Source organism: Strigops habroptila, chromosome 4 (assembly GCF_004027225.2).
Source record: "Strigops habroptila isolate Jane chromosome 4, bStrHab1.2.pri, whole genome shotgun sequence".
NCBI classification, from domain to species: Eukaryota; Metazoa; Chordata; class Aves; order Psittaciformes; family Psittacidae; genus Strigops; species Strigops habroptila.
In genome coordinates this window covers 21,704,833-21,723,334 of record NC_046358.1, presented here as the reverse complement: position 1 = coordinate 21,723,334, position 18,502 = coordinate 21,704,833, and the positions used below count along the sequence as shown (strand labels likewise).

At 49.9% G+C, this 18,502-nt stretch overlaps 1 protein-coding gene across 2 annotated transcripts in view; it reads left to right on the top strand.

Annotated features, from left to right (window-relative positions):
- The first annotated feature begins 1,825 nt into the window (after window positions 1-1,825).
- KIF26A (kinesin family member 26A) overlaps window positions 1,826-18,502 on the top strand; it is a 105,572-nt gene continuing 88,895 nt past the window's right edge. For both annotated transcript variants that reach the window (XM_030484459.1, XM_030484458.1), the window contains exons 1-3: window positions 1,826-1,941; window positions 2,232-2,393; window positions 4,781-5,026. In XM_030484459.1, coding sequence (XP_030340319.1) covers window positions 2,259-2,393; window positions 4,781-5,026 — 381 coding nt within the window. In that variant the 5' untranslated portion in view covers window positions 1,826-1,941; window positions 2,232-2,258. The remainder of the gene's footprint in view (window positions 1,942-2,231; window positions 2,394-4,780; window positions 5,027-18,502) is intronic.

The window sequence follows — 18,502 nt, the reverse complement described above, 5'->3', positions numbered from 1 at the left end:
ACATTTCATGCTTTGGATTCTGGTGGCAGGCACTGTTCTACCTCATGCTGAGCATGTGGGCTGAGAGCCTGTGTGAGACACTCTTTACATGAACAGCTGATGTCCACACCACTGTTTTGCTTGAACAGTTTTTCCTTCTGCCCTCCTCTTCACCCTCTTCTTCCCACCTTCTTGGTAAAGTGGCACCTTCCAAGCATGGGGATATTCTGGGGCAGGACAATGTCCCACTTGTGCAGGGGAGGGTGGTGGAAGACTTTGCATGCATAGTGCATGCAAAGACAGAAGGCTGGGATTGGGCTGGCAGGGGGTGAGAGGATGAGTCTGCGCAAGGTGGCACAAGGGCTGGGGCCCTGCATCCTCCATTCCCAGGTAGGTTCAGGAACCAGCTCATACATGGGCACATCTCTGCACTGAGAAGCCTACATCAGGAAGGGATGCAATAAAGAGTCAAACAAATCCTGGCACCTTTGCTGTAAGCATCTCACCATTCCCATCCTTCTTTCCTCCCTCCAGCAACCATCCTGTGCCTGCCTGTGACACCTGTATTCCACCTCCATCATACAGAGCCGCTTATTAATGCACCTCTGCCCTCTAACACATAAGCTCACCATTAGCTGGAAGCCCAGGTGACCTGATAAATTCAGAATAAAGGTAAGCTATGGTGTCCTTTTGTGGCAATAGCAACTTAAGACCTTCCCTTCCCTTCCCTTCCCTTCCCTTCCCTTCCCTTCCCTTCCCTTCCCTTCCCTTCCCTTCCCTTCCCTTCCCTTCCCTTCCCTTCCCTTCCCTTCCCTTCCCTTCCCTTCCCCTTCCTCTGTCACTCCCTCCCTCCCCACCCCGCAGCTCCCTCTCGACGTGCCGGCCGTGGCCGGGCAGCGGGGCAGGACCTCGGCCCAGCCCGGAGTGCAGTTGCGGAGGAAAGAGAGGGACCGGCCGCGGCGTTGCTCCCCGTATCCCCCCCCCACAGCAGCGCCCAGTGCCGATGCGGAGCCCGCGGGGGGTCGCGCTGCCCCGTGGAGCCCAGCTAAACCGATCGTTCAACTCCCTTCCACGGCGGGCGTTACCAAGCGATATAACGCTTTTGTTAGGGGGCGAAGTACTTGTTTAGCGGGAAAGTGCCCGGGCGGGGATTAGCGCTATGCTCAGAGCCCCCGGGGAGTCCGATGCATCCCGCCCGCCCCGACGGGAGGGGCCGCGCCTCGGCTGACGGCCCCGAGCCGAGAGCTCTGCGCCGGTCCCCAGGCTGGGACACGCGTGGGGGCACGCAGTGCCGCGGCGGCGAGGGGCGGCCGGGGAGGCAACCGGGGGGATGTGTGTGTGCGGCCTCTCCCTGGGGCCGCATCAGGGACCTGCTTCTGGACCCCCTGGGGGAGGAGGAACTCGCTCCCTCCCTGTTGCCCTCACCCACCACAAATAAAATCAAGCAGAGGGGAAAAAAGAGGGCGAAGCTTTTCAGAAGAGTGAAAGGCCGGATCCCTTCGGGAAAGTGCTTCACTTCTGCTCCCGCAAGCTTTGTGGTTTTATTGTTTTGGTTTTTTCCTTCCCTTTTTTTTGTTGTTTCCTTCCTATTTTTTTCTTTCCTTCTCCCCCATGTCCCCCCTCATTCTCTTTGTGCGTGTCTTTTTCCCCTCCTAAACTGACTTCACTGGCAGCTTTTCCCTCCTTGCGCTCACCCCGGAGGAGGAGGAGAAGGAGGAGGGAAAAAAAACCCCACCAACCCAGCCACTAAACCCACCCAGCAGTGGATGGGGGGAGGCAGGAAGCTCGCGGGGCGGGCTCCTGGCCAGCGGGCGGTGGAAGCCCCCTCGGTCGGCGAGCTGATGGCCGGCGGCGGGGGAGCAGGGCGCTGTCGGCCCCGCGCACCCAGCGCACCGGCGGCCCCGGCCGCGGCGCCGGGTGGGCGCTGAGCGGGGCCCGCACCGCGCCCGCTCGTCAGGCAAGGTGCGCTGGAGGGGGGGTAAAACGGGAGGGAGAGCGGCGGGGAGAGGCGGAGAGAGGCGGGAGTCTGGTGGGTCTGCCCGGCTGCTGGCTACCTCACCCCGGCAGCGCGCATCCCGGCGGGTGACAGAGTAACTCACCCGTGTCTAGCTTCTTTTCTTTTTTTTCCTCCTTTTTTAAGGGGTGGGAAGTGTTTGCTATTTTATCCTTTTATTTTTTTCTTTTTATTTTTTTCTTTTTTCTTCTCCCCCCTCCCCCCCGCTTGTGTATACAAATACATCGCCTCCGCTCAGGGAGCTGGATATTTCCAACCCCAAACTATGGCTTTTCAAAAATCGCCCGATGCCTCCAACGCCACGAGGAAAAACCCCAGCCTCCTGGAGATAGGAGCCTTGTGCTTGGACTCGGAGATCATCTTCGGCTTCACCAGCCACCTCCTGCGGCGGAAAGCCAAGGTAACGGGACCTTGCCCCGGCCGCGGGGGGCTGGGGACTGGGAGGAGATCCGGGGAGGGGCGGCTGCTTGCCTTGCCCCGGCCCGGCTCACGGGAAGGGGGCGGCCAACTTGGCGGTGCGAAGTTGTCGGCGGCCGTGCCGGGGCGGGTTTCAGCACCACGAACAGTCCTGGCGCCTCCGCGGAGCGGCGCGGGGCGGCGCGGGGGGACCGCACTGCCGGGCCCGCTCCCGCGGCTCCACCCGCGCACGGCGGCGCCCTGCGTGCCCCCGGCCTCGGGCGGGGCGTGGGGGCACCGCGTCCTGCTGTTTCCAGGAAGGTTTTATTTTACTTAGTAAGAAAAGGAGGAGGTTCAGCCGCGCAGCGCGGCTCAGCCCCAGCGCCGGCCCGGGAGCACAGCCTCTCGCCCCCCGCCCCATCCAGCCTGACACCTGGGGCCGCGGAAGCATTGTGCTGCCGTTATTCGGACACATGAAATTTTGGAGGAAGTTCCCGGACACCTTCAGAGTCCCGAGCGGGCGGGAGAAGGGAGCTATGCGCGACGCCCGGGTGCCTGTATCTGTGCCAGTCCCACTACCCGCCCCGAGGAGTGGGACGGGGCAGCCCTGGGCGTCAGCCTGCGCTCCCCTGTCTCTCTTCTTCACCTCCCCACCAAAACTTTGTTCGGGCTCTATGCGGGCAGCCCGGGCGGGCGGGGGCAGCTGCCGGAGCGTCCGGGGCTCTGCCCGCGGTGCGGGGCCCCTCTTTGCGCTCCGGCTCTCGTTGGGGCACCCACCCATTTTGGGGTGGGGGGGACGACGCCTTAGACGTGCTCGGGAGAGCCAGGGACGTTGAAGCGGCTGGGGAAGGTGCCTCTTGGAGGGGGGAGGATTTTTTACCCCCACATATATATGTTTTCCCCACTCTTTGTGCTCGGCGCTGCTCACATCCCCTCAGACCCCACCCCGCGGTCCAGTGCCACCATTACCTACCCTCGCGGTGGCGGGCAAGGAGACCAGGAGCCGTGTTTGGCATCGCTGGGGGAAGCCTCCGCCGCCGCCATCTCCCGGCGCGGCTCCCACGCGAGGTTGCCGGGTCCGGCTCCGGGTCCGTCCCGGGTGGGACCGGGGGCTCCCGTGTGCAGCCGCGCGGCGGCGCCGGCAGGTGGCGCTCTGGTCACAAGCACGGGGCGGCGGCACCGGGCTGCGGCGCCCGGGCTAGTCCCGGCGCTGCTCCTGCCCACCGCCGCCAGCCTGGGGCAACGGGACCGGGCAGCGGGGCGACAATGAGAGACAGTGGCGCATGTTCCTCTCTCTGGGGAGACAAACAGGAAAAAAAAGTCCTAAATATACGAGCCGCAGCGGCAGCCAAGTAGACAATTAGCTGAGAACGTTAATTTCTCCATCTGTCAGGTCAATTTTCACATGTAGGAACATCCCATCACGCCCACCGAGCGGCTGGGGAGTCGGCCCGGCCCCGGCGGGGCTGAACCCCGCAGCATCGCGCATCTGCCCGCGGAGGGGCGTAGGGCGCCCCCAAGCCCGCGCCGGAGAGCATCGGCCGCGGGAGCGGACCCCACCGGTCCCCTAGACCCCATTTGCAGCTGGTCTGCATCCACCGCTCCCGCGCAAAGGGCCGATGCCTGCGCGGCTTTCCCGCCCCCTGCGCTCGCCAGCAGGACCGGTACCCTCAGCCTAGCCCTTTTATTCCTCACTCCCGGGGAACTTGGGTGTTGGAGCATGAAGGAGACAACTGCAGGAGTATCCGCACTTTAGTCACACCGGTTTGGGGCTATCAGGGTCACTATGAAACGGCACCTCCCCGACCAGCAATCCCAAACCTATGCCCCAGCCCGTCCTGGCCGAGCCCCGCCGCCCCCGCCCAGCCCCTCCTCCCTGCCCTACAAGCACTTTTCCAGCTTTTTTTGCCGACGTGCTCCCGTGCTCTGGGTCCTTCCCCGTGCCGTCGTGGGGAGTTCACTCCGCCTCCCTCTTGCAACCCAAACTTCACTCCCTCCTCAACATGGGAGGCAACATCACCTAGAGCCGCAGTCCGGACGGCGGGGAACCAGCGAGCTCACTGTTGGCACCTCCGCCCCCCCCCGGCCATGGACGCTGCGGGCCGCCCGCGCCTCTGGGCACCACACCGCCCGCACTAGCGGAGCGGAGCGGGGCGCGGGGCAGGGGCGCATCCCCCGCTACCATGATCGCCGGCAGGAAGGGTCTGGGCCCTGAGCCCCGGTCGCCGGGGGTAAGTTGTTACAGCACTCCTATCCTCCGTGTTAGGGCTTCTTTTTCTTTTTCTTTTTTTTTTTAATTTTCCTTCCCCCCCCCTTTTTTTTTCCCCGCGAGGGTGGTGGGAGCTGCGTTGTCTCCGCGATCTGCGGCGCTGAGCTCTGTTCTCTCCGCAGGTGGCGGAGGGGAGCGCGGTGCGGGAGCTCTCCCCGAGGAAGAGGCCGTCGGCCGCCGCCGAGGAGGAGCGCTGCGCCAGCCGCCCGCCACCCGAGGGAGCGGGGGCCGCCGCGGGCGCCGAGCCGCGGCCGCTGGAGCGGGCGGCGGCCGGGGGCTGGTGCCGGAGCTGCCAGGCCCAGCTGGCCGAGCTGAGGAGGCAGGCGGCGCGGCTGGCCGCCGGCGGCTGCCTGCCCAACGCTCCGCCGGTAAGTGCGCCCAGGCCGTCCGTACAGCGCCGAGCAACTCTGGCCGGTCGCGGGAGGTGGTGGTGGTGAGGGCCGCGGGGGCCTGGTCCCCAGCCCAGGCGGGATCAGGTGTGTATCCCCGCGAGTTTGGGAGGACAGCGTGACGGCAAAGCCGACGATTCCCAACCCATGTGCGTTCTTCAAAAGTTCAAGGATTTCCCGTCCCAGCCTTTCTGATAAAGTGAACCTGTGCAGCTGAGTGCTCGCTCTCTGTTACAGCCGTCGGCTGCCAGAAACAGTTAAAACCCGAAGAATAGTAGCGAGTTGGGCGAGTGGAGCGGACAGCAGGCGAGCGCCGTGTGGGTGCCTCAGAGCCGCTTCAGGGGAGCCGCCTCTGCCTCCCAGCCCTGGTGACACTCTTTCGGGGATGCCGGCTCGATGCTGCGGGTGGGCTTTGCTTTCATCCTTCCCAGGAGAAGCTGCCGGTAGCAGCGGTTCAGCTCCTCCTTCCGAGGAGCCCATAAAATGCAGCTGGAAGTCACCCACTGGTGTTTGTGGCACTGGAGGAAACTTTAAGCGGTATGGTTTTGCTGGACTTTTGCGGTCTGGGTGGTTGGATATGCGTCCCTGGCTGATGGGCTCGTTCTTGCTCTTAGTGTCGCTCAGGCAAGCCAGGGCTGTGTCGTTTTCTTCCAGTTTGTGCTTCTCGATGGCCCTTTGTGTCTGGTAATGAATGGAGAAAGTGTATGGGGACGCCAGAGGTTTCCTTTAACACGTGTGTTCTAGTTGTCTGCAGTTTTTCCTTTCCTTGTTTGTTTTCTGTATATCAGAGGTCTTTATTATTCTTGACTCTTTTCCTTTAGTCAGGGCACATGAAAAAAAACTTCAAAGCTGGTACAGGTGAAAAAAAGTCTTGATAGAGTCATGCCTAGACACCTGAGGAGATACTAAGGGTTAGCTGATAGGGCAAAATGCAACGAGGACTTTGCGATTCTGTTTCAGGGCTCACAAAATGTGTGTTGGGGTTTTGATAACATTTGGAAGTAAGGTATTGTTTTCTAAACAATGCTTATCTGGATGTTTGCAAGAATGGGGGGGGTAGGGTCTGAAGAGGAAGCCAAACCCTACTGACCTTCATTTTCATTCAAAGAGTTCCTGTATGATCTACAGAATTCCCATTGAATCTAAATATAGTTTTGTTTGGAAGTGCATTGTGGAGCAGTGTCTGAATGCACAGTGAGGTTTGCATTTTCAGGCCAGATCCAAAGCCCTTTGAAATCAACAGGAGTCTCTGTTAGCTTGCTGGGTTTGGAGTGGGCTCTTATTTCTGTGGTGTAAAAGGTCACGTATCTTATCTCATTGAATTCAGGACTGCTGGACCTTTTGTTTTCTGGATTGCTGTTGAGTGGTGGGAAGAAGTTTAATTTCCCTTTGTAAAGTGCCTGTGATAGGCTGCTTCAGTGAGAAGCACAAGAACCCCTGTTGATGATGTTGGGGTGGGCCTCAGCTGTAAGGAATGGTGTCCTATCTGGGAGCAAATCTCCATCATGGGGGGAAAAAAAAAAAGCTGCCAGTGCAGGAGAGTCAGGGGGCCTTGGCCAGGTGTTCAGGTGATGAGACCTGTGAGCAAAGGCCTGTTTGTGTGGTCTCCTTCCTGCAAGTCTCAGGGGTCTTCCTTGATAAGCACTTGATGATGGGTAAATTAATCCCCCTTTTCTGCGGGGTTTCAAAGCATGTCTAGGAACATAATAAAATAGTAGTCATCACAGTGTCAGAACCTTGACAGACTTTATCGCAGAGTAACAGATACCTGGAGTTTACTTACTGAGTAGCATACGGTAGTGTTAGGTGTTTCAAATTTGTTAAAAAAATACATTTTCTAATGCTTGTGAGACCTCAAGCCTAATTGCAAGCTCAAACCCCCGCTAATCCTGGTGTAGTGGGCAGCTCCTCAGGAAGGAAGATGCAATAAACAGTCCTACTTACTGCCTTCTGAGTGTGAAGTAGGTTAGCGGGAGATAACAGTCAGGGGTTCGGCTACTCAGCTGCTGTGAATTGGCCTTGCAGTGGGAATCTGATGCAATATACTGGCAGGTTGAGCACTGTGTAAGGCTTGTGCCAGAAAGGGAGCTTGCTGCTGCTGCTGCTTATTTTTTTTCCTCTTTCTTGTTTAATTATATAACGACATCTGAAAAAGCAGCTCCTCTCTGTAGGAGTTTCATGCCTATACAATAGAATTCCAAAGAATTTCTTACAAGCTCTTCTAATGCACTGTCAAACTAAGCAACTACTGGATGAGTAAACATCAGAAGACTGCTGCTTGGAGCATGCTGCTCTCAAAGGATTTACCTCCTTTGCCATAATAATTAAGGGATCTTTCAGCACAGATTCAGGAAGATTTCCACACCTGGTTGAAAAGCCTTTGGAAAGGTGGGTGGGTGCCTCAGAGATGAAAGAAGGGCTAGTTTCCTGCTGTTGATATCTTTCCTGATGAAAGAGAGGAGGTGTATTCTCATGCGTGGGGCAGCTGACAAGGGATTGAATTCACATTAGAATAAAAAGCCAACGTACTGTTTGCAGTCTGCAGGGATAACAAATCTAATTGCTTGAGAGAGCTATGATTCATACAGTTTATGTGTTGTTGTCCTTTCAATTAGATGTATTAAAAATATATAAATAATAGAAAGTTTCGGTGCTGAGATGATGTGCATTGATTAGAGAATACTGTTAGTTGTTTGTGTCTCTTTAAAGTCCTCCAAATCTCTGTGGGCAGCTGATAACAAGATATACCTCTTTGCTTATGTTAAAACTCTTTTAACAGTTCTCCCAAGTACAAGATTTACTGCACCCTACACTGACAATTCCCTTCGTTTTAGTGCTGCCTTTACAGTTTGCCACCACAGTGAGGCCTATGTGTGAATCAGAATGTGATTTTCATCAAGCATGAATGGAAATGAGTAAAGTTTAAAATGAAATTATGCCAGATGAGCATCTTAGTATTGCAGTATCAGCATCAGTTGCTGGGTCATGTACTGAACTAGTGTAGGAGGAAAAAACCAAAACGAAACCTAAACCAAAAAGGTGCCTTGGTTTATCCCTAGTTAAAAGTTTTGTATGTGCCTTGCAGGCTGTGTCCCTGAGGAGCTGTAATGGGACAACTGTAATAGGATACAGTATCTCCTACTGCCAGGATTCTGGCTGGAGTGGTGAGCAGGTTGTTGTGCCTGGAAGTTGTTGCTGTTGGCAGCTGTGGGGCAATTCACGGGAAATGAGTTGGTGGTCTGTGTCTCACTCCCAGTTGGCAAATAGCCTTGTCACAAAACCACCACAACAATTACTGCTAATTGGCATCACTGTTGGCAGTTTCACAGGAGAGGCTGAGGACTGAATGGGGATGTAGATTAAATTAGTAATAATAATACTTAGCACCTAAAATCTTCACAGTGCTTCACAAATCCTCATTAATTAATTTGTGAGATGCCCCTATTTGATAAACCCAAACTGTAATTTCTAGAGGTATGTGTCAGAGTGAGTTGTGTGTCTCTGAAAGGAAGGGGACAGGCAGGGGCTGTCCAACATGAGAGATGGGCTCCTGCAGCTGGAAGTAAACTCTGTGCTCCCTTCTACTGCAGGCAATAGCCTTAAGCATCTACAGCCACTGTAAAATGGTTTTAGGTAATCCATTATAAGCAGAGGAAGAAAGCTCTCTGAGGAACGCACACACTGGTACAGCTACATCCACAGAAGTGTTTTATACTCGTATAAATATTTTGGTTATAGAAATAATTGTACCCAGTTATACTGGAATAAAATAATTTTTGTATCAGTACTGAAAGGAGGCCAAGTCCAGAGAAGTTCACTTTGCAAGTGATTAGCTTTGAGGATTGTGTTTCTCCCAGCGCAGGGATTCAGACACCCCATTTTACCTCTGCCCATCCACCCTCACCCCTGATCCTCCCAGTCTGAGCAGGTTATATTGTACCTACTGCCAGTGCAGGTGAGTGTCAGAGGCAGCATTAAGGGGGGCAGAAATGTGCACGTTGTCGCTTGAATTCAGCCAAGTTCTTGCTGTCCTCGTTTTTAAGAGCTTCTTTTCTTCCCTGTGGTTCCCCCTTCCCGCCCTTGCATTATCTGCACTGCATGTCACACGAGGCACACCACTGAACAGCATGCAGGGGTTCTGAAGGACAAAGGAGTGACTGTGTGCTCTTCATTGCTGGTGGAGTGGACAGTGCTTTTTCTCTGATGCCTTCAAAAATTGTCTTCCTAGTTGATTGGGTAAGCTGTGGCTGGGTGCAAAAAGGCACACAGCCCTGGTCTGCAGAGAGCCTTGGTGACCAGGACAGGTCATGCCAGGAATCATTGGAGAGAGCTAAGTAAATCCTAGCCTGACATGTCCTTGGCAGGGCTCTGAGTTACACCAGCTAGAGCGGGAGAAAGCCTGTCTTCTCTGAAAGAAAGGGGAGGACAGCAGTGGCTTTAGACTACGCCCATGAGTCAGTCTCAGCTGTGCAGATGCTGAGTGGTGCTGCTGGATTGCACTCCCACCACACCTGCTTCTGATCAAAGCCGTGGTCTCTTCGTACACCTGTATGTGTTGCATCACCTGAAGGGGAGATGAAGAACAAAGTTTTGGGAAGGGCATGCTCTTTCCTGTGGGTTTCCCCTGTATGCTAAATAACCCCCATGTGTTTCCACGAGGAGCACAACTGAGGAAGGGTGGTTTGGTAGGATGGATGCTTTCCTCACCTCCTTTGCTTGCCCCATCTCTCTATGTTAATCCCGGCTGTTCCCTCCTTGTCCATGATGACTCGATAAGAAGCAGCACAGTCTGCATCTGCAGCTGTACATGTACTGTTTGGTTGACAGCCCTGTAATACTTGGACATCTGGCTGCTGCTAGACAATTAATAACAGGTGGGTCCTGCACAGTTTCCCTCATGGACAGTTTGTGGAAGTTGTAGGAGCTTGAAGTGGGCCTTCTACCTTGATTTCAGGTGATCTGACCTGCTGATCACCTGTCAGCAGGTCAGATCACCTGGCAGCAGGTCAGATCACTGTTCAAATGCTGTTAAGGAGGGCTGGCAGTGAGGAGGATGGAAAGAAGGGTACTGTAGCAGTTTTTACTGCTTTGGAAAACCAGGCCAAGAGGACAGACATGGAATTGAGGACTGTGGTCTTGATGTGTGAGAGCCTGGTACACTTTGTTATTCGCACCTTGGCCACTCTGATGGCATGGTATCAGCAGGACTAGTAGCAAGGAGAGCTTGTGTAATCCCTGGCTGCCAGTACCTGTCTCCTCACTGTGTGTGCACTGTTGGGTCTTTCAGGAGCCTGTGCTGCACGTGGAGCAGCCTGGGAGAAAGCTGTATCCTTAGCATTTGTCTGCAGGCTCATGCTTCCCTGACAGAGCAAGGGTTCAAAGCACCTGGAGACTTCTTGCAACATTTGAGGTGCATGTGAACGGATCTAAGCTTTTAGAAGCAACCCCTGGCCTCTTGTGGAGTTTTTCTTCCTGTGCCTATTTTTTTCTATTAATGTGTCCGCTTTCTACTAAGTGGCATGGTCACCTGGAATTTGAGCGTCCTGGTGATAAGGTTGCTGAGTCTTGGATAAGTTTGGGGTCCTCTGAGGGGCTGTTATTCTTTTCATAGAAGGCCTTTCTTTTCATAGAAGGCCTTTTTGCAACTGGGTTGACATGGTTCAGGGGAATGGAATGGGAGAACTTTGTCTTTTACAGATTGCTCTCTAGAGGAATACAGTTTTCAGGGCTCTTTACAAGCACTAAATGCACCTTAAAATGTTCTATATTTAACATTTCAAAAATGCATAAGTGGAAAAGTAGTGTCTTCATAAATATGAAACTGGGCCATTTTTTGAGGTGCACATTTAATATTTAACTTTATGAGAGAGTCTCTTGCAGAGACTTGGCTGTGGAGTGCTTCAGGCTATGAGCTCAGATGTGGATTTCAGGTACGTGTGCAGTCTAATAACAGGGTTAGTGACAACACCATGTCAAACGTGTTGACATGAGCAGTTCCCTTGTTTCGGTCAGTGCAGTAGTCCCCATGCTATATGATAGGCCGCGGAAACAAATCCTAATGAGTTTGCTTTAGACATTTAGGATTTTCAAGCGTGCCCTTTTAAAATACAGGTGAGTGGGATTATTTTGCAGTTCAGATGCCGGGGGCAAGAGGCCCTCTCACTGGGGGATCTGAAGTGGGGGAGCGGTGATTGCGCAATTAGCTGAAGGTACTGCGGTCTCCTGGGTAGCTGAGGGTAATTAGTATTGCGCTGGCTCTTTCTCCAGCTAATTCCGTCAGCACCCTGCCCTCTTAGGGAAAAGGGAGGAAACACATAAACCATTTCAAAATCCCAGGGGGTGGAAAGGAGCATCTGCTCCTAACATCTGAGGTTACTTTGAACCTGTTGAAATATGTAGTAGCTGCTTTATTGTTTTTGCCAAGAGTTTCCACCTGCAGTGATCCCACTCTGATTTGTTGATATTGAGGTTGTAGGAGGCAGTAGTCATCCTCCTCTTCCCTGGCCCACAGCAGCTAATAGTGGTTGCAGCTTTGGACCTGGCACTGCAGGGTATTGGAGTGGGGATGGCTGAAACCACCAAGAGATTTTCCTTTCCCAGGACTGGGATCACCCACGATATACACAGTTGCTGCATGGGTTTCCTGCTGCTTGCTTGCCCAACCATAACTGCACTCTGTGGGTCTGAATCTTTCTTCCCACAGTGAAGCTTCACCATGGCTAGAGCAGGTGAATCTATCTGGAAATGTGTGCATGTCTTCTAGAAGATTTTTTCATGATGATGCTCTTGCCTTTTTCAAAATTGGATTACCTTCAGGAACTAGATGTATTTGGATATTGCTCACGCTGAGTATGGTAGACAGCCATATGTCCTTTTCGGAGTATTGCATCCTCTTTTTCTTTTTTTCTTTTTAAATTTACTGGACATCAATGGAATTTAATTTGTCTGATTTGTCTTCCTGTCCTCTGACTTCAGACCTGAAGTACTGGAATAACTATTTTATATTTAAGTGTCCAGCATATCCCCAAATGGAAGGCATCTTTAGGAAGGTGGAAGTTCTGTCTGTTGCTGGCTGTGCTCATGATCGGTAGCAGGCTGACTTCTTTTACAAGTGTCTACTAACTTTGTGTAGTCTTTCAGATGAGTGGCTTATAGGAGAAAACTTGGGCCTTACTTTCAGGAGAATCATGCCTCCTGCTGTCTTTGTTAATAGGAGGAATTGCATCCTATTGCAAGGGTGCAAGACTGGAATTTAATCCCTACATTTGTCACTGACTTTGTGGATGTGGCGAGGCTGCTTGATATCCATGTGCTTAATTTCTCCTTTGCCCAGCAGAGAGAAAATGCTTCCATCCTTTGTCCATTCTGAGTAAAAACTTTTTTTCTGTGGTGAGGGCTCTTTTGCTTGTATGGCATCTAGTATCACTGATTGCTGTTCCTAGTAGAGCTGACTGCTCCTGTAATATGCATAATAAGGAAGAACATATAGTAACATATAAGGGACACAGAAAACAGTGGACTCTCTGAGTTGCAACTGAACTTTCAGGTCAGGTATCGGAAACAAGGTTCTGGGCCTGGGGTTTCTGCAACAGCAGAATCAGCAAACAAAGCCGGGACTTCAGCTAAACTGTGAAGATAGCAACCGGTAGTCCTGGAGATCTGCCAGTTCACCAGGAGGGGAGTGTTGAGGCTGTGGAAGGAGACTGAAGGGGCTGTGGCATATGTCCAGGTGAAGTGGAGCTTGATTAAGTAGCAGGTATCAGGTCAGCTCAGAGAGCAGAGATTAGAGCTGTGCTGATGCTATCAGAAAGGTTTACCTGCATGCTGTGCTGTGCCTCCTTGTGATGAAACCAGACAGCTGCCTTGTGGAAATGTGGTGTGGCTTTGTGAATCGGGAACTCTTCAGTGGCTTCAGTCCCTCATACTGCTGTTGAAGTTTATGCCAAAGTGTGTTACTTATTAGTTTTTCCTTAAAAATATTTTATTTTTAAATGGAAAAAATGAAAACTTAGCAGAGGAACCTAAGAGCAAAGCTTCAAATGATTATTCCAAGCAAGGGTGGTGATGGCTATATGTCACTTTGCAGGAGTAATGTATTCTTCTCTACGTTAAGTTAAAGTGAATGTAAACTTTTGGTGTATAGTTCTTTGGACTGACTTCTTTGCTTTGAAGCTGCATGAGCTTTTAAGGTGTAGCTGGCAGATGTTCATTTTCATGTTGGGAAAGAATGTTTAACTGGATAAAAATATATCCACCTATTTTAGGCAGCATAATGCTATTGTTGCATGTTTGTTTTATCACAAAAAGTCTGACTGTTGTATATATCACCCCAATGTACAGTGAATCAGTGAAATCTCAGCTCTTGCTCACCAAAAACAAGGCTTAGGTGTGCACAATTATCCTTATTTCTGAGTCAAGTCTTAAAATCAGTCTTTGATCAGCATTCCTGGAGTTTGGCAGGCTGCTCCAAGTTTTGGCTGGGGCTGGGCCGGCATTACCGTATGTCAGTACCTGTGGAGAATTGAACGGAATGCTGGACAGCTGTGAGAAAATGATCAATTTTCATTTAGCTTTTAGCAAATCCTTCCCTAATGTTGCTGAGGGATTTTACATGGCTTGGTGCATGGGATGGGAAGTCTTCTGTACAAAACTGAAATGTGATGCTTCTGGTTAGGCTGGGCATTGACTGGTTTTCAGCATTAACTGTGAAAGCAAAGCATTAGTCCTAGTTCTCACAGCATTCAAAATGTTATGTTTAAATGTGCTTCCTGTTTTACTACAAAATACAATTTGTTACAGCATGGTTTGTGTCGCAGTCTGTGTGTATGTATTGATCAGTGATGATTGTACTGTAAATGGGCAGTGTTTGGCTTTGTGTTTTAAGTCATACTCAGTTTGTATTGTACTCTGTTGCCTTATGTTGCTCTTACTGTTTTGTATGTTGTAGCATTTATTTACTGCTTTTGGCATTCCTGCTATCCTCCTGGATCTTGGAGGACAGCAGTTTCCTGCAGCCTGCATGTAGCTTTTTCAAGTAAAATTTTTTTTGCGGGGGTGCCTGCTGCTTTTGCAACTTATGAGTAGTTCAGGGTACATCACGCAGTCCTCAGCAGAACAGTTCTGCTGAGTTTTGGAGGAGGTGAGCCTGCTGAGGTGGTTGAGATCAATGGCACAATGTTGGACTGGTGGCACACGTCTGATTCCCATCCCAAAACATGGCAGTGGGAGCTGTTGCCATCCCCAGACTGTGAGCTGTCTCCAGGGATTCTCTGGGATGTGCCAGTCTTAACAGCTGTCAGAAATATGAAGACAAGCAAGTGGCTTTTCCAATCAGGAAATCTAGCCATCCTTGTTCCAATTGCTTTACTACTTTTGGGTCATCTGTAGCGACTCTCTGAACTGCTTGGTGTCGAGTGGTGAAGGCATTCAGCACTTCCCTTGGTAGCTGTTGGGTTCTCTTTGAGTTCCTCTAGATAAAACGTGCCGGTGTTGTGACAGACCCTCTCTTTAACACCAAATTGTTTAGAGTGGAGTGTAAAAGCAGCTGCTTGTATCTACTGCCAAACTGCAGCTAGGCTGTAGTGACCGATGGAGGTCAGGTTCTCAGGAGGGTTAAGTGGCCAAGAGGCAAACCTTACAAATGTGCTCAGTAGACGTTGTTGTGGAAGTGGCTCCAGAAGCCAAGACCACTGCTAGGCCTTGGTGGCCAGTCACCAGCTCAGACTGGGAGCATCCCACATGGTCTGCTTCACGCAAGTAAATGATTTTCAATTGCAGTAAATAGAAAAAGTGGGACAGATCTGACCTCTGTTCAGCAGGTGAAGCTTGACTAATAATGCCGGAGCACCTGATATCCGAATGAGCGAAGGAGGTGGAGGGAGATAGTTGAGTGAGCTAATCCCTGGCAGCCAGGGCAAAGATGATTTTGCTTCCCATGTGGCGAGCATGCTTAGGGCAAGTGTGAAAAGCATGCCAACCTCTGCTAGTGTTGGACTGTGTGTTGTGTTGACAGAGCAGCAGAGTTGTGTTAGAGTTTTGGCCCGGATTTTAGTAAGAGTGATCAGTGAGCAATAGGAAAAGGGATGTTTGGCTGACTTGGCTAACACTTCTTAAATAGTACCCATATTGTGGTAATGCATTGGTTTTGCGTTGAAGGCATGTACGTGTGTTTGTATAGAGACCTGCCTGCCCTGCTTGTGAGAACGAGTTTTCCAGCCACAGAGAGGAAACTCGGTTGAATATCTGATGCGAATGTCACATAATCTCCGTGTGTGCCTTAATGCTGGGTGCATCATTAGGAAGAGATGTGATCCCATACTGCTGTCTGGCCGTGGGATATATGGTCCAAGGAAACAGTCATTAGTGATGAGAAATGAATTTGCTCTACGAAATTTGGCCTTTAAAGGATGGAGGTGAAGCACAACTGTCTATGCCACTGTCATTTCTGGGCAGTGCTGGTGCTACCTTTCTGGCCAGTAAGCAGAAGATGGAAGGGCTGCATTGCCCAAAATGCCCCTTTTAGAAGTGCCTTAGCTTTGATATGAACTACAGGTGCTGCAGAGCTTTTGTAAGCTATCTTGAAAACTATGCTGTGGGTGAAACATGGGCCGGGATTTGGCCTGTAACTATTTTGCCTGTAGCTTGTAATTAAACACAAAGTTAAACCCAGCATCTCCAGTTAAAATGTTCAGGTGTTAGAGTAGCTTGTTTTAACTGTGAATGAAGAAGTGAGCTATTTTGCTATCTTTCTCTGAATATTTTGTAGCGAAGAAAGGCAAATACATTTGACATTCCTCCAACAAGCTCTCAGAAGGGTAATTTTGTGTGGATGATTGAGTGGCATGGAAACACTGTAAGATATTGTCCTTCTGTGGGTTTTGTAAAGAGGAGATATAGTTGAAGTGATTTATAATATGCAGATTCTCTGCTTAGTTTCTTTCAGCAATTACCTGTCAGAATAAAGCAAAAAACATTTATTATTAATATTCGCATTCCCCATATTAAGAAATACTTCTTCTGATAGTGTTAGTTTTTTTCTTTGTATGCTCCAAAGGAGTGTAGAGTAAGACAAATGTGGTTGAGGAAGAAAAATACATGAGTTAATGTATTAAGTTTACATATTTTTTGTTTGACGGATTTATGGTTTTTAATTACACCTTCACGTCTTGCATTGGGATCCCTGGGGGCCCTTTCTGAATTTCATACTTACTTTTATAAATGTGAGATGCTTTAACCTGCCACCTTGTGCAGTCTTACTGCTGCTTGACTGACCTCTGGAGAAGTTATTTCTTATTCAAGTTTAAAATCAAAGACCTCCACAAAGAGCTAAATGATTAGAAAAATATTTATGTGATTGAGAGAGTTTCTCAACCTGCCATGTTGTAGCTGTGAAACACAGACTGTGAATGGGGTCCTCTGATGTTTGCATGGAAGGGTGGACTTCATGCTCAGGATTTGCCAGTTGATAATGAGTAGCAACACCCTGGCCTCAACTCATGGCCTTACTGGCTCCCCATGGGCAGTTTGGCATTGGAAAATAGACGTGTCTTTGGTAACAACCCTTTGGGGAGCCATGACTGGCTTCAGGGAAGAGTATTTTCAGCAATATGTTGTAATAAATCTTGCTGTACATCTCTGCCTCTGTCTTCAGTTATATATGGCACTGGATTTTCATTTCATCAGTCTGCATTGTGGTTCTTTTATTGACAGTGGAATTGAAAACCTGTGTTAACAGGTGGAAAATGAAGCCTGTTGGAGCTGTGTAGTTACAGTTGGTATACTCTGGTGAAATGAAGAGGAAACCAGACTGCAGAACTAGGTCAATGGTTGTATTCCAAATCTGTCTCTTTGTAGGTATCATTACTTCAGAGTAAAGAGTCTGCTTTTCTCCAGCACATCCAATTCATTTTTCTGCGCAGTGGGAACATAGTTACCTCTGTGCATGTGTGTAAATAATGCCAGGATCTGCTTGGTATAACTAAGACATAGCTTATTCACAAGGCAAATAGCCCAGGCTGATAATAGTCAGACTTTCCAAAAGAAATTTGCCATACACTGAGCGTGAATATTCAGCCACAACTTGAGCCCCTTTTCTCAGATTTGTGCTGTATATCCTTTTATTATTCTGGTCATGGCTGCTCCTAAGCACATGCAGCTCAAGAGGAAAATAGCTCTGATTTGTGCTCTAAGAATTTACTTGGGTTTTAGCTTCTTATTGCCAAGTCTTTTGATGACATGAAAGATATGTTGTACACAGGGCTGGCTTTTCTGACCCACCCTGAGTTTTTCACTAAGCGTTTTATGGGTTGTGGGAGAGCTTGACTCTTGTAGGGTTTGGTGCAATGAAAAGTGTGGAGTAGATAGTTAAAGAACTGCAATGCGGAATAAACACTTGACCCTGGGAAGTGAACACAAGTGAGAACACAAAGGCATTGTTCTCTGAGGTGAAGCACTGAAGGATCTCTACTTTTCTGTGTTTTCTTTTTGTGGTTTCCATTTTAATTCTTCTTGCTAGTCCAGGTTCAGTCTTATTTTTCTTTCTTCTTGCCACTGGAGCAACAGCTCCACTTGCCAATGTTGGAAATTAGTCCAGGGCATCCCCTCCCTTCTAAGTGCTGTACTACTTTCTTTGGAAGTGGTGAAAGATCTGGTACAGAAGGTCATCTCACTAAGCATAATGGTATAGAAGCGGTTCACCTGTATCTGAAGGAGTGAGCTGAAAAATGTCTGTGGTGGCTCAATAAGAAAAAAATGTAGATCCATTGTGTGAAAAATCTGGTTCTTTCTGTACCTCAACAGGATTTCTTAAGTCTGTGCAAGAGCAAAAAGTTAAGGTAATCCTGATTTTTATAGAGGTGTTAGTTAACCCAGGAGTCTCAGTTGAGTACAATACAGGAGTGACATCAGTGAGAGATTAGAATAAGCTTCCTTATCTTCAAAGACTGTTTACTTAATGGTGGGGGAATCGCTGTGTTTGTAGGTAGAGGTAGGAAATGTCCTTAGGCAGGCAGGAGCAGATAGCTTTAAACAGAGCAGTGGTGTTTCTCCTCAAGCATACTTACATTGCTTGTCTGCTTCTCCCAGCCTGCTGGCTGCTCTGCTTTTGTGTACACCAGTATGGAGGTCTTTAAGAGATTGCCAAGGTAATTTTGGATGCTGAGCTCTGAACCCAAGCGGTAACCTTATAGCTTTTGGGTTATTTCTTCCAAGTCCTGCTGACTTTGGTCTTATATAGAGTAATTATATGGACAGTCTGTAGCCTCTGACTTGTTCTTCATTGTTTACCTATATTTTTTTTCCAAATTATTTTTCAGGGAGATGTGCTTATAGGGTGTCTTCTGAAAGCATACCCTGAGTTAGCATGTCTGTCTGTGGAACGGTGGAGAGGGAAAGGAGAAGGGAGCAGGGTGTGCTGCTTTTCAGTGCTGGGCTATCAGTCCTGTGGTGTGATGTGAT